We start from the raw sequence: 16,709 nt of genomic DNA on the forward strand, positions 1-16,709 counted from the left end.
CAAACAACCAGAACTGTTCACAAGGAAAAGGATTTCACTGTGCTGTAATGTATATGTGACAATGTGGCGTGGCTATTTGTCTTTTAACATAATTTCGTTTAACGCTGAAACAGTATTACTAGAATTATATACTCCGTAAGAGAGTTAGACATACTCCTACTTTCCTACAGGTTGTTGCAGTTTTATATAGACTAGTGCAGTCTATGGTCATAATATTAGACAAATCAGTTAAAACTTTTCCATACCGATGTGAATACAGAAAAGCAAGTTTTGTTGTTGTTTCCCCTCACTTTTTGGCTAATATAAACCTGTCAAGTTGTTACTAGAAGACATGTTAGTACTAGTCATGAAGGGAGAAAAAACTCGACAACTTCCTTGTTGGTGTTTTCGCGTTTGAGAGGAACAAATTTGGGCATTTTCCGCTTATGGAAAGTGCGGGCGAACTGAGCAGGCGTGTTCTCGCGTGCGTTCTGACGTTAGGGATCCTCAAGCTCAGTTCTCACCTACAGTACTGATCTGACAAGTTCCTCTCAGTTTCTCCTTCTAGCCAAGCTTTGTCAATCGATTCTTTATTTCGGCCCATAATGCGGAAATCCATCATTGGAATGAAGCACCGGTGAATGTTTTAATCATGGCCACTACGGAGTGCACGAAGCCTGGGAGACAGTTCACCAAGACGAGCCCGGACCCACAGCACTCCGAGCCATGGAAACGGCACATCGTCCGGCAGCTGAAATATCGCGATAAGGCGCAGAAGATCGTCTTCCAAGATGTGATTCGATCATGTAGGCTGTGTTCAAATAAGTATTAAATCACCTTGTTAACTGTTGATTTTACGTGTTTGTACTGTTTCGCTGCTAACTGTGCGAATCTATATCCTCAACATTCAACATGAACGCTGTATTATTAATGTTTGGTAAATTAACTTGATTAACAAATATACGCTATGTACAGTATAATCATGTGAGCTCCACACACTCTGGTTAAACTGTGAAATCAGAGTGAAAGAGAGAGAGAGAGAGAGAGCTTTGTTTGCTTTAAGACAGCGGTTGCACGGTCTAAGGAAGAATGAGCACAATGTAAACAGCGCTATAATTGAGAGTTTTGACGCCGAAATACAAGCAGAAAAGTTCACTGAGCCGTGAAATTCAATTTGAACGTGAGTACAAGCTCAACTCTCACTGTGTTGCAGATGTCAAGCTGCTTGAACGCTGCGCGCAAAGTGCAGTAATCACCAAAGGCCTCATCTCCTCGCCAAGGTAATCACTTCTTAATAAATGCATCTACGTGCTCCTGTTTTTGACTGTCAACTTGGAAAGTATTCATTTATTTGATTGACGACTTGAAAAGTTTGGTTTACTGTCAAAAGAAAGGTGTGTCAAATAGACAAAACATGCATAATAAACAGTTATTACAGTGTAATTATGTGTTGGCCGCAGACATTATTATAGTAACAGTATGACAACAAATAACCTACACACTTGTTGCAATTTACTTCATTTTACACAGATCACCCAGTGCTCTACAGACCATAGGCAGCTTCACAGTAACACCACAAAATAACAATTATTATTTTATGTATCAGGCCCTAAACCTATACACTGTTACCCAATGACATTTTCTCTTTATGATAAGATCATGGTACCACATATTATGCAATCATTTAAAAACACCCAAGCAGTTTATGACAGTAAAAAATGTATTACGAAATATGAACATCAGCACTCGTACATGCATTTAATCTAATATTTTACACTTTACTCTCTATCCTTAAATGATGGTTTGGACCATTTCCTTATCTTGTGTATTACATGAAACAACAACAACAGCAACAACAACAAAACAAACTCCCTGCCATGTTTATACCCTGTTCTTGCTTTAGCAAGGGTAGTTCCCGGCTTAATTGGCACCAAAAATCAATGTAGTGCGTGAGGTTAGTAGTTTAGATTTAGATTATACATTGTGATTAACTGTGAAACCGTGACACTGTAACAAGCCTAATGTACACCAGACAGTCTAATTACAGTGAATTTTTTTCTTTCTTTCATTCTTCCTTTCTTTTTTGTGTGTATTGAAGTTTGTTAGAAAGCTGGTGTCAGAGCACAGGGTCAGCCATGATACGGTTCTTGGAGCAGAGGGTTAAGCCATAGGGGCCTTGCACAACAGTGGCAGGTTGATGGTGCTGGCACTGTAACATTTTATCAGTAGCCACGTGTATTAAACAATGTGCCACACGTGCCTGTAAATAAAATATGTATATTTAAAAAAATCTTACAACTATTTACATAAAAATCATTGCAGATATTTTGTTGGGGGGTTTAATTATGAACAGAATCAGGCGAGTAAGGATTAAGAATTATCCATTATCAAAAACATAGTGTGTAATATCCATTTAAATATTTCTTTATACAGTATACCTTATTACTGGCATGGCATGTTCTAAAACATTGCGAAGTTCAGTTGGTTTACCTAAATTTATTTCAGATACATATGTAATATGTCCCTAACATATGTATTATTAATGTGATCTGTTTATTGCTTTATTATTTTACAGACTGTTTTCCTCATCTGAGGATTTGTCATCCCTGAAGACAGCCACGGGTGAGGTAGGGAGCAATGCCAGTTACAAACCAACCTGTCACTATACTGATCATTCCTAAAATTTCCTAGCTGCAATTCCCACTTGACAGTATTTGCACTTGTATTGAATTAATATATTGAAATCATCCTTCCCAGTCTGTTTGGCACTTCAAAAATGTTCAGATCCTCTTGAACTTATTTTGCTCAAAAGCTCATAGAAATAGAAAAGAAAAACACAGGTTATTCATTTTAAGGCCATCTAGAAAATAATGGGTGTGAGGGGAAAAACATCTGTCTGCTGTTTGTGTTCATGTGAACACAAGTTCTCAGTTTTATACTGTGAGCAAATCTTTTCTGCTTACAAATCTGAATCTGCATGTTCTTTGTTTCACTGAAAATTCTTGCTAAGTAAAGTTATTTCTCTGTTTTTCTTTTTATTTGTTATTGTAGCTTGCTTACAAAGTACTGGAGCTGCAACAAGAGATAAAAATCAAGGACACTTTTCTTGAAAGGCAACATACCAGGTAAAACTCCTTGTCAATGTACACATTCTTGTTTGAGCACATCTCATATTTTTAAGCAAATATTGTTCAAAACATACCATAAACATTTGCAGAGACATGTGTGTAAAATTAGTAAGCTGGGCTCGGATTCAATAAAGTTGGTTCAGTTTTGAGTCTTAACACTTAACACTTTGTAATGCATGCTGACTGTCTTATCTGAAACACAATCTTGATGTTGTGTATTTAAAAGTAATAACCAATGACAGACACGCTGAACTAGATGTGGCACATGAATACAAATTAAGAAAGACCCTCAAATTACAGGTGCCAAAGGATTGATTTTTGTTGCATCACTGCAGAAATGTGTAGTTTGATCTCCTGCAAGAAATGCAATCAGCTGTTTATTGGGGAAACCAAGAGAACATTGAAAGATTATTTTGTTGGGCATCTTGTTTCTATCAGAAGTATAGATTGTGGAATGAATATTATAATTTAAACGTCAGATCATTCAGATTATCATCTGATTTAATTTCCTACAACGTTCAGAACAATTTCACTTGTACATCTTATGCAATACTTTTGTCTCATGAATTTTTAAACACATACAAGACACAATATAGTGCACTTGCATGTCTGAGTTCAGTATCTGCATTCATTAAATTACATGATATTCATTTGGCTGCAAAATAGGATATCATCCATTAAGGCACGGTTACTGGTCATCCCAGAACCCATTTGCACAGACTTCCAGCTTATATGTCCTAAGAGATTCTAATAATATTATAAGGCATAATATTGACCACTTTTTTTTCTGAATGCTCTGTAATAGAGATTACACAATACCTTCCCTCTTTATCTGTTGATTTTGTCTGTACTTTATCTTAAAATTTTTAATATATATTAACATATATTCTTACTTTGCACTTCTTGCTGAGGTGGCCTTGTGTATACTTAGCCATAAACATATGTACAACATAAAATGAGGAATCACAAATGAATATTTTATTGTCTATCCTGATAGAAATGTGTGCATTGTTCTTTCATATTAGGTTGCATGATACTCAGAACAGCCTCATGGTTGTGGAATTAGAGAAAGGCAGACTGAATTCTGATGTGAAGAAGATGACTGATAGCAACTTACTCCTCAAGAGTAAGTATGACACTCTGCGTGAGCGCTATCAGCACTTGGATGAAGTGTACAGGAATGAGAAACTCCATGGCTCAGATATCCTGGAGGACATGATTCACTTCAAAGAACAGGCAGCTGCTCGGATGAACCACCGCAACGAGAGGCGACTGAGGTGAGGGAGTGAGGAGGTACAGTTGAAGCCAAATTTTACATACATTTAGGCTAAATTAAATTAGGCCGCTCAATCTCAGTTTTTCTGACTTAGGCTATTTGACCTCAGTTTCCAATTTCATGTTACCATACATCTATTTAGGCAATCAGTTAGGATATCTGCTTTGTTCACAGAGATCAGCAGAGATCATCCAGCAGGACAATGATCAGCATATAATTAAATGGAAGTGCCACCAAATATTAACGTTAACGTGTATGTAAACTTATGACCCACTGAAAATCTAATATAGAAAATTAAAGCTAAAATAAATATGTCTCTTAACTATTATTTTGAAATAACCTCTTAAGGAAATGAAGTGAATACCCAAATTTACTGAACATTTAAAATGTATGGTAACCCGAAATGTGTGGAGTTGTGAAAAATTGAGTTGATATGTCTTTAGAATCGGTATATGTAAACATTTTGGTTTAATTGTAGCTGCCAGTATCATATAACCAATTTTTTATTTATTACCCCCTTGGAAAATATACACTGCCTGGCCAAAAAAGGTTGCTGTTTTGATTTAAATAAGCAAATACTTAAGAGCCTATGATTGGATCATTATTGCAGTGATTAATATGTTTCAACTGGCAACAATTTTTTTAACCTTAACTGATGCAGTGTGTATCTTCTCATTTCTTAAACAACCATGTTGAAAGATGCATCCCATGGTCGTGGAAAAGATACTGTGTTTCAGAAGGGGCAAATTATTGGCCTGCATCAAGCAAAGAAAACAACTAAGGAGATTGCAGAAATCCCTGGAATTGGGTTAAGAATTGTCCAACACATTATTAAAACCTGTAATGAGAGTGGTGAACTGTCAACTTTGACGAAGAAATGTGGTCGGAAAAGTGAAAGTTCAAAAACTTGGGTGATAGTGATTAGAGATCTTTAAAACACTTGGTGAAGTCACATCATAAAAAACAACAACGAACTCATGGCTATGTTTAATAGTTTCAGTAAGAGCATTTCCACATGCACAATACAGCGAGAACTTACAGGATTGGGACTAAATAGCTGTGTGGCCTAATCAGTGTGAGGCTAATCAGATACAAAGGACTTCAGTTTGCTAGGGAGTATAAAGATTGGACCGTAGAGCCATGGAAAAAAAGGACATGTGGTCTGATGAGTCCAGATTTACCCTATTCCAAAGTGATGGGTTCATCAGGGTAAGAAGGGAAGCATATGAAAAATGTGATCTCAGTTATTTTGACCCTGGTATGATTGTTGGTGCCAGAGAATGGCCACACTGGTTTGAGCTGATAGAAAGGCTCAGATAGGTAACTCAGATAAACACTTTTGTATAATTGTGGTGAGCAGAAAGCATCTCAGAATGCACAACACATCTAAACCTGAAGTGGATTGGCTACAACAGCTAAAGACCACATCAAGTTCCACTTCTGTCAGCCAAGAACAGAAGCTTGGCTGTTCAGAAGCATGAATCCATGGACCCAGCCTGCCTTGTGTCAACAGTCGAGGCTGGTGGCGGTGGTGTAAAGATATGGGGAATGCTTTCTTGGCCTGTTAATACCAATCATCGCTTGAATGCCACAGCCTATTTGTGTATTGTTGGTGCCCATGTGCATCGTTCCTGGCCACAGTTTACCAATCTTTTAATGGCTACTTCCAGCATGCTAGTGCACCATGTCACAAAGCAAATGTAATCCCACACTGGTTTCATGAACACGAGTTCAGTGTTCTTCAGTGGCCTTCCTAGTCAACGGATCTGGATCCAATAGAACAAAAGTGCAAGTGAATAATCTGCAGGAATTGCAATTATGTCAACATGACTAGAATCTCAAAAGAAAGTTTCTAACATCTTGTGGAATCCATGCCACGAAATATTGAGACTGTTTTGAGAGCAAAAGGCAAAGGGAGGCCCTACTGTATAGTGTTCGGTGATATATAGAATATATATATATATATATATATATATATATATATATATATATATATGTATATATATATATATATGTGTGTGTGTGTATTTATATATATATATATATATATATATATATATATATATAACAATCCATGACCCTTGCAGAAATGTCCAGAAATGTCATCTGCAATTTTCTATTGCCTATTATTCCTTTAGAGCAAGGCAAGCTGGTCTTCATAAGGAGCTTGAGGTGGCTGCCAGTGAAAGTTTGAACACTGACAAGTAAGTGATCATGCTGAATATTGGCTTAAGATTTTTTTTGCAGAAATTAATGGGACCTACACTGAAAAACATTATAGAGTGGTTCAGTTAATATAACAAAAATAAAGCTGTGATTTTTACACAAAAATGTAAAGGTAACTATTAATTTGTAAATATTGCTCACAAAACTAGAAACAATTATTTATGTTTACTTGAACTGATTGCACTCCTGCTGGAATTAAAGTTGAAATGAATACATTCCGCACCATACTAATGTGGGAGCGTGTTTTTTAAAAACTCAGTTTGCATAAACCCTTGCAGAATTTTAATCTGTATTAATTCTGAGTGTTATGGATGGGTTATTTTCAGTATTTCTTATTTTGTATTAGCTTTAAGGCCTAAGACCATTATTGTGTGAAACGTTTTGCAAGTTGCAAGTGTTTTGGTTTCTCAGTCAGTTGTATGGCTTGTGTGTATGTACTCAAGTTAGTTAAGTAGTCATGTTGGGCCTGGCAGTTTAGTCTTTATGAAGGCTCATGTAGGTGTGTGTGCCCATTGTTCTACTTCTGGTTGGAGTCTTTTAAGGTGTTATTTTCCATTAAGTATTAATGATGATAACAATGTTTACAAACAGAAATTACATTTAAAAAATGTCTACTTTTTTTTTTTTTTTTCAGTTTTGAGATTATTGTAATTATTGCATGAAATAAATGTTTGATTTATTTATTTGTTTTATTTGTGCAATATTAACCATGTAAATCAAGTAGATTTTATTTGAAAGATGTTAATTGTACTTAAAAAGAAATTGCAAATTGTTACCAATATTTTTTTCAGTGGTGTTACACCTATTATTTACCTGTTAATACGTTTTAATTATATTTTTAACATTTTAATAATAAATTCTAAGAGTTATAATCTTAACCTAACAAGGTGTGATAGGTGAGTCAGATTTAGTGTCTTCCTTCTGACCACTGCTATCCTTGTATAAGGAACCCGAGTCCAAATAATTCCATGGATGCAATATGAATAAATTAGGTGAAAGCCTTTCTTGAATCAATTGTACCTTCATAAACATAATAGTGATTCATTGTAAGATTCTTTATGAGTGATAATGTCAAGACTCTATTGTCTGGGACCTTTTAAGTTTTGTAGAGTATGAGAGTGAGACAAAGACTGGCTGGCAGAAAGTGAGGTACTGAGGTGAGCTAATGGGCTGGCAATGAAAATTCAGTGAGTGATGTTTTTAGCAGTATGAGGTCAAATGGAAAAGTCAATATATTTGACACTGCAGTTTCAAGTAAATTTTTTAACTAGTACATAAAGGTCATACATACGTCCATCAAAAGTTTTTTGACAGACAAAGTGGTTTTGGTTTGTCCTCATAGTGACACCATGATTGATTGTTTGACATTTATTGTTTAGTGACAAAAGCAAAGTATTGTAAATGTCTGCTGTGATGCTGACTGATACACACACTCCTTACAGAAAAGGTTACTTCTTATAGGAAAACACTTTGTTGTTGGTTTCAACATAGAACTGTTAAGGGTTCCCTCAGAGGGACAAGCAAAAAACCCTTAAGGATTCTAGATTTGGTCTTTTTTTTTTTTTTTTCCTAAGAGTGTACATGGTCTTCAAAAAACAGGCTAGGTATGATTTATTTGAGTATTGGAATAAGACCTTATTTGCCTCACAAATAAAAATAAATAAAATAAATACATAAAAATAATACATAAAAAATGCAATAATTTTCTTCTCCAGAGTACCCCAAAGTGTATCATTACCATCATCACCATTACTACACAGGAATGAAAGTGGAGAGGTTTTGGAACGTAGCCCTTTACGACCTTTCAGGTAACAGCATTAATTATAATTATTTATGCACAAGAATAGCAGAAACTCACAAAAGAAGTATCAGCAGATCTCAGTCAAATTTCACATCAAATCGATGTCTTTAAGGGTGTGAAATTATTGTAAGCCATAACTCAGAAACTGTGGATTCTAATAATCTAAATACAGAATTTAGGATGTTGAAATGGATATTATTATGCATTGTATCATAATATTACGTCTTATACCACAGCACTTTTGAATTCACTTTTGAGGTCTATACGAGCACAGATCTGACAGTAGTTCTGACTGTAATATAAATGATAGGTTTATATTAATGCACTTGTTCTAATACGTTAACTTTTCTATAGTAATAGCTTATTCACTAATAATAAGTCTAATAATACACAGATTAAGAAAATCTATGGTTATTTAACAAGGAAAAATTTATAATTTTTGATATGTGAAGTTTTTTGTGAGGAAATGTTTATTTATCATTTATTGAAGAAGTTTCGAGTGTCAGGACTTACAACAGTAAGCGTTCCCCCACAGAAGTCTTCAAAACAGATGACTTTGTGCTTCCCTGTTTCTCTATGATAACAGAAGCTAATTTATCTTGATAACATTAAATGTAACTCTCTCTCTCTCTCTCTTTCTCTCTCTCTCTCTCTATATATAAAACATTAAATGTAACAATAAATGGTTAAAAACATGCTATGCGCTAGTCATTAGTAAATTAAAAATTGTAATTGTTGTCAAATCGCTGTGGTTTAAGAGAATTAACACATTTTGTGATGGGCTGTTATAGGAAAATTATCCACTTTACATGGAGCTGTATCAGCCCATCCTGGAGTGGATTATTTTCTTTTTTCTTAACAGCACGGCCCATCATTTGTTATTCCTTATATGACCCATCACTTTTGTGTTTAATGCTTTTTCCCATGATTGGCTCATTTTTGTTAGGAAGATGTGAAATTATGTACCAAATTCAGTGTAACATTGGTTAAGTAAGCCTTTTTTTTTTTAGTTAGCCCTGGTAATTAATTTATGGTCATGTTGATATCACCATGACACAATAGATACTATGTGAGGGTGGGTGTTTGTTTCTTGTTTACATTATTTTGTGTTTTTTTTTTGTTTGTTTTTTACACAAAAATCATTGTTGGTCTTAGGTCAGCTTCAGTTACTTCTCCTCGGATTCTTGGCTCAATAAGAGGTTTATTTGAGTGAGTAACATTTTACTTTTACACTTACTTACATACTTTAGTCAAATACAACACCTTATAGTACCAATAGCATTTTGCTTTATTTAACTTTTATTTAACTAGATTAATCAATGTAATGATCAATTAATAAAAGTGTTGTAGAAGATTCCAGACCTTATTAAAGATTATTTAATACTATTATTGAGGGTGTTTTAGACTTCTAGTTCGGTAAATTTATTAGCAAACACAAAAAGTTTCCTTTGGTTATATGGAGAAACTATGGACTAGGATCCAAGACATATTGTAGGCATAATTTTTTATGCAATGTGTAAACCAGCAGGCAGTACCAAAGTGAGTGAGTGTAGGAGTTATCAAAAACGAACAGTGATGCTATTGTGTATGAGACAAGCACACTGAAAATAGATGTCTTTGTGTTTACTGTGTCCAATTCACTGTGTCCAATTCTCCAGAAAACCATAGAATTGGTTTTGAATTGGGTGGAAACCTAGAATTGTGTATATCTGTAATCTTGAGGGTATTTTCACCATATTTTTAATGCACTACCAACTAAGATTTACCACATAAATGTACCGGAATTAGGTGCCTTATTGTGTGAATCATATATTTTGTCATATTCTGTCCTCTAATACCTATATCAGACAACATTTACTACAGGATAAAATACGAGTAACTAAAAACAGGAAATAAGAACATAATAATAATAATAATAATAATAATAATCATCATCATCTTCTTTATGTAGCACTTTTCCTTTTGAGTTCAAAATCTCACAGTACTATACATATAAAATATTCAGTGATCTAAAATATTTATGATAAAGGCACATTAAAGAACAAATAATGTACAGTCACTCCTGAAACCTCATGAAATATATGAAAAATAAATATATAAAGAACCAAAATTTGTGAATAGGATAGTTTGTACAAGTATTTTAAAATCTGGATTGATCAATACCTAATGAATTGGCATTCCTGATTTTCTCTGGAAGACTGTTCCAGAGATTAGGGACTATAAGAGAAAAAACATCTTCAACTGACAAGTGATGGAGATGGACTACACTGCTTCAGGAAATCAGCCCAAGCTAAAGCATTTAAATGCAACACATTGCATCACCTCATAACTTAGAGGTTATGAGAGCATACACTGGTTTCTCTGTGTCATATAGGGTTAACATATTTCTTATTTTGGATTATGTTTCTCATAAACAATTTTAGAGAGATGTTACTTGCAAGATAATACAAGATTCTGGATAATACAAGATTCAATACACAATACACACACAGAATGGATAGCGACAGGTGAAGGGAAGGCGTTACTCGAAGTGTTATTTAGTGTTTTCCTGATACCTACAGCCAGTTTGGAAGAATAAGTCCAAATGGACTTGGTTTCAAATCTGCACTCCACAGCTCCGGTGTGGGAACATTTTGGCTTTAAGCCGAATGAGAGAGGAGAGACAGTTAACGTGAACGAGCCGATATGTCGACTTTGTTTAAAAACATTGGCAACAAAAAGAGACAATACAACTAACCTTAAAACTCTCCAACAACCTAACCATCCCACCCAGGTTTTTGAGCTGGGAACAAAAACTGCAGTTGGAAATGGAAAGGGGTCTTCCAGACAGCTATTATAGATGCCTTTGCCTGACAGTGCAAATATAAACGTGACTGCGCAAAATGGTGCACACTCACGCATAGTGTAACTCGCTATATAGACAAAGAGATGCAGCCATTAAACACGGTTGAAAAACCAGCATTTAAAAATATGCTGCAAACTTTTGACAGGTAATATGAATTGCCAAAGAAGACCTACATCTCCCAAACTGCCATTCCAACCTTGTACAACAAAGTGAAAGAAGACATTCTGAAGGAGATAGAAGACTTTTCTCCTTTTACTCTGCCACTACAAATATGTGGTCAAGCCCTAATATGACCCCTTTGTTAACAAATGTTTATTTACTATTTATTTATGTTTTATTTATTTAGGATATAATTTTTTTTGACATTCCAATTATAATGTATAAATATTATTAAGAATTAAAAGTTATTTGTTCTTTGAAAGGGTATACTTGCATTATTATGCTATATATTATCATTATATAATCAGTGGCATAAAATGGTCTTAAAATGACAATAATATCATTTATTGCAATTATTTCTGGGATGATATATCGGCCAACATAAAGTAGTTATCTTGACAGGCCTAGTAATGTTCCTCTATGAAGACAAATGTGAAGATGGTAAAGTTAATATAACTGTTTTTATACTCCAATGAAAAAGATAAGAATAGCAACCAAAAGCAGTAAACTTTTTCAATGGGTATTATACACACTGTCCACTTTATTAGGAACACCTGTACACCTGCACATTCATGAAGTTATCTAATCAACCAATCATGTGGCAGGGGTGCTGTGCAAGACATCATGCAGATAAAGGTCAAGAGCTTAAGGTAATGTTCACATCAAACTGTCTGGTTTGAGAGAGCCTGTGCCCATGATAGTCTCAGATTCTTGTTCTTGGCTGACAGGAGTGGAATCTGATGTGGCCTTCTGCTTTCCCATCCACTGCAAGCTTCAATGTTGTGTGCATGCTGAGATGCTTTTCTGTTCATCACAGTTGTAAAGAGTGATTATGAGTGACTATATCCTTCCTGGCAGCTCAAACAAATCTGTCCATTTTCCTATGACCTCTGTTAACAACATGAGCATTTCCACCAAAAAACTGTTGCTCACTCAATGTTTTTTGTTTTTTTTTAACTATTCTGTGTAAACTCAACAGTAAAATCCCAAGAGATCATTAGTTTCTGAAATACCCAAACCAGCCCATCTGGTACCAACAGTCATGCCACGCTCAGAGTTAGAGATCACACTTTTTCTTCATTCTGTTTCATGTGACCATTACCCAAAGCTCTTGACCTGTGTCTGCATGATTTTTGCTTTGTACTGCTGTCACATGATTGGCTGATTAGATAACTGCATGGACTTGCAGGTGTAAAGGTGTTCCTAATAAGGTGAACAGTGAGTGTATATGCTTTAAAATACACATGAATAAAAAAAATCCTGAATCGAAAGAGCTTTGATATACAATGAAAGCAAAAGTTTTGATTCCGCTACCTTGGATAGCTACTCTGTGTTTTGCCTGGACATGACTGGAATCTGATCTGATTTGTTTAATCTATATCTGCATGAATAACTACATGGCATAATCAATCCTATTTAATCAGCTCTCCCATATTTTATCTTATTTTTTGTATACAGATTAAATTTATAGTTAGGATATTCATATGTTATGCATAATAAATCTTTCTCTGCCTTTGTGTGTGTGTGTGTGTGTGTGTGTGTGTGTGTGTGCATGTGTGTGTGTGTGTCCTCAGAAAGAAGAGGCGAGGTAATTCAGTTAGCAGTTTGGAAGAGGATCGCTATACTCCTTTAGTTTGCTTAGTAGCTAGAGTCCCAACCAAAGTCATTCATGCAGTGGTAAGTTTTCAAATTACCAGTAAGCACGTAAATTAGTAGGCCTGGGGCCTTTTTCCCCATGTTGATAATTGGGAAATGTTTATCAGTAATTTTCAAATATACAATAAAGACTGGCTGCACATAGACAGTGTCATATCAGGAAGACCTGCTAGATTGAGTCGTATTAAGTGTTTATAAATGAGTTAGTGAGGTCAGGCCTCATCCTAGCAACAGTCGCCGAACAACTTAGACATCAGTAGCTCATGAGGTCCAGGAGTCAGTAAGAGCAGTGCTATCTGCCTTCTTAAGCTGCTCCTGCCCAGCGGACTTGGTATTCTCGAACATGTTTTTTTAACATGTTTTCACAATGTTTATGAAGTAATAGTGGCAGGGAACCTTATACTCTGGTTTGAATTCTGAAAGCATATTTCGGAAAAAAGGGGCTCCCCACCATTTTGGGTGGTTGCATATCTCCAATGCAAAACTTTTCCACGCATTTTGTTAACTTTTGAGCCTGTGGCGAATCCATGTTTACAAAGTTTAATTTGTTCAGTGCTTAAGAAATAGTAGGTTGTAGCTTGCCACTGCCTTTTGCCAGAAATGTGTGCCATAAGCTGTGATACTTGTTCAAATGGGCTATTAAATGTGTTGATTTTTTGCACATTTTTAGTAATCTATGTATTGACCAGCACTGTCAAACAGAATTGAAAGCAAGTCCAGACATCACTTCTCTTTCCCTTTCCCCTAAATTCTCCAACAGTTTTATCATCTTCCGCAAACACAGCGAACCCTCATAGGAACTTTAAGCGGCACAGATTTAAAGTTGACCAACATAGAAGAGGAGTGATGGAGATCAATTAAAAAAGCTAACCAGAGGCTGTTATGCCAAGCAAACGCTTTAAACACAAGCCTAATAGAGTACAATGTGAAACAGCTAGCAAACACAAATTACTCGTTTAAAAGTAAGTTTACACCATCAGTGTCTCCAACGCATCGAGAAAATAACGTGCCGATGTCTAATCTATGTATGGAATTTTTATGACATCCATACAAATTATCAATTAGTTTTTATTTCCTCCATTCAGGCCAAAAGAATGGGATCCCTAAGTTTAAGTTTACTACAAATACTACTAGTTAGTCAAGAGGTTCCGAAACTTTTGGGCAAATGACCCCAAATGAACATTATGAATTTTCTGTGAGCTCAAGCCTTGACCACCCTAAATTTTTTTAAATCCAAATTCATAATTTAGAATTTAGTATTCTTTGTTATTCCACTGAGTCAGTTACTTAAAGTTGTCTAACGAACATGGCATCACTCTTCCTAGCTTGGGAGCCAGTGAGTTAGTCATATAAAATTATATGTAAATAAAATCATTAGTAGATGCATGAGGGGAGAAAATAATAGACAGTCTGACAGATAAATGTGTCTTTAGATTCATATGTCAATTGGACAAAGGAAGCTTGCGTTCCATGGTATGGGCTACAAAGGCCTCATGCATTTCTGCAGAACAGATTCTTGTTGTGGCACAGTGGAGCTCTGTCACATGCAGGCACCCAACACTGTTTTTGTTTTCATTTCAAATATGCATTTCAGTGTCTCCAGCTTAAATGATTGTAGCTACAAATAGTTTAGGACTTCTTAGTTGTAGAAATGTCATGATTTCATATGCTGTCTTATGTTTATCAACAGTTAAGGTTAAGTCTTCTCTTTCTTCTCACTTTTCTTTTCTGGAATTTAAGTAAATTATGTTGTTGGATATTTTCAGTATAATCTGAATGAATTCACTAAGAATTCTGAACTTGCTGTATAGCGTTTCAAATATGAGGACTGCTAAAGTTACTTGATTTTGGAAGTACTATGTGAATTCAGGGAGTACTGTTTGAATTCAGGGCACATAAATGTGTTTAAACGTAAGTGTGTGTTTGTGCGTCAGATTTGAAATTTCTCTGTTGGTGCAGGATGCTCATGAGCTTGGAATCAATGCAGTGAGATTCAGCCCGCAGTCAAATCTGCTGGCCACTGGAGGCACAGATAGGGTGATCAAACTGTGGGACATCAGTTCAGGTACTGCACAACTACAAGTGGTAATAAAGACTAAGTGAGTTTATAATTATCAGCTTTGTAATGCTCAAACTAACTATTGTCATTTTTTTGTAGTACAGTTAGGTCCAGAATCATTGGTATGCTTGGGAAAGATGGGTTACATATGATATTATAATAAAACGTCATCCTTTCATTTTAATTCCAATGAAGATTGTACCAAACAAAAACAAATCTGGATGAGTTAATTAATTAAATAAGCCCTAAACAGAAGGAGAGCTTTCTACATACAACATCAATTCTGAAAATGTTCGGACAGTATGGAAAATGCAAAAAATCAAACAAAAAGAGTCATTTGAAAATTCAGTTCACCCTGTACTATACTGAAAACACATTATTAACATTATTTGATGTTTTACTTCAAAATGTGTGAATTTAATTTATTTTTGAAAATATACACTTTTCAAATCTGATGACTGCAACACACTCCAAAAAAGTTGGGACAGTTGACTGTTTACCACTGTGTAACATCACCTTTTATTTTAATAACATTTATTAAGCGTTTGGACACTGAAGACACCAGTTGGTTAAGTTTAGCAAGTGGAATTGTCCCCCATTCATCCATTTTGCATTTCTTCAGCTGTGCAACTGTACGGGGCCTTTGTTGATTTATTTTGTGCTTCATAATGTGCCACACATTCTCAATCGGAGACAGGTCAGGACTGCAGACAGGCCATGCTAGCACCTACACTCTCTGCTTACGCAACCGTGCACTTGTAATCCAGAATACGGTTTGGCGTTGACCTGCTCTGGATGGCAGCATATGTTGCTCCAAAATGTGTTCATATCTTTCTGCATTAATGGTGCCAAAAGTTAAAGTTACCCATGCCATGGGCACTGACACACCCCCATGCCATGACAGGCAATGGCTTTTGGACCTGATGCTGATAACAGATGCTGATAACAGAGGTCCTTTTCCTCTTTGGCCCGGAGAACACGACGGTTGTTTTGTCCAAAAACGATTTGAAATGTCGACTCGTCGCATCACAAAACACGACTCCACTGTGCTACTGTCCATCTCAGATTAGACCGAGTCCAGAGAAGTCGGTGGCGCTTCTGGACAGTGTTCATGTATGGCTTCTGCTTTGCATAGTAAAGCTTTAACTTGTATCTGTGGACGCAGCGGCGAATGGTGTTGACTGACAAAAGGTTTACCAAAGTATTCCAGAGCCCATGTCAGGATATCCAATACAGACTCATGATGGTTTTTAAGACCGTGACGTCTGAGGGATCAGAGATTGCACATACAGAAGTGGTTTTTGGCCTTGTCCTTTACGCACTGAGATTTGACCGGATTCCTTGAATCTTTTAATTATTTTGTGCACTGTAGAAGGTGAAATGCCAAAAATCCTACCGATTTGTCTTTGGGGAATGTTGTTCTCAAAATGTTGGATTATTCACTGACGCATCTGTTGGCAGATTGGCGAGCCTTGACCCATCCCTGCTCTTGAAGTACTAGGCCTTTTTTGGAGGCCCCTTTTATACTATGATTAGATTATTGACTCACCTGTTTCACATCACCTTCTTATTTCAACTTG

The 16,709-nt window shown here is 35.8% G+C and overlaps 1 protein-coding gene across 3 annotated transcripts in view; it reads left to right on the forward strand.

Moving 5' to 3' along the window:
• Window positions 1-483: 483 nt before the first annotated feature.
• Window positions 484-16,709, forward strand: part of LOC128620931 (protein Atg16l2) — a 28,708-nt gene continuing 12,482 nt past the window's right edge. For 2 of the 3 annotated variants that reach the window (XR_008388195.1, XM_053646296.1), the window contains exons 1-10: window positions 484-785; window positions 1,193-1,259; window positions 2,555-2,606; window positions 3,031-3,104; window positions 4,133-4,384; window positions 6,522-6,587; window positions 8,325-8,417; window positions 9,566-9,619; window positions 12,989-13,091; window positions 15,030-15,135. Coding sequence is in view for 2 of the 3 variants with exons in the window: in XM_053646296.1 (XP_053502271.1) it covers window positions 632-785; window positions 1,193-1,259; window positions 2,555-2,606; window positions 3,031-3,104; window positions 4,133-4,384; window positions 6,522-6,587; window positions 8,325-8,417; window positions 9,566-9,619; window positions 12,989-13,091; window positions 15,030-15,135 (1,021 nt within the window). In the remaining variant the exon portion in view is untranslated. The remainder of the gene's footprint in view (window positions 786-1,192; window positions 1,260-2,554; window positions 2,607-3,030; window positions 3,105-4,132; window positions 4,385-6,521; window positions 6,588-8,324; window positions 8,418-9,565; window positions 9,620-12,988; window positions 13,092-15,029; window positions 15,136-16,709) is intronic. The other variant, XM_053646297.1, reaches the window with a different exon arrangement.

The sequence above is a fragment of the Ictalurus furcatus genome, chromosome 17 (assembly GCF_023375685.1).
Source record: "Ictalurus furcatus strain D&B chromosome 17, Billie_1.0, whole genome shotgun sequence".
In the NCBI taxonomy this organism is placed as follows: Eukaryota; Metazoa; Chordata; class Actinopteri; order Siluriformes; family Ictaluridae; genus Ictalurus; species Ictalurus furcatus.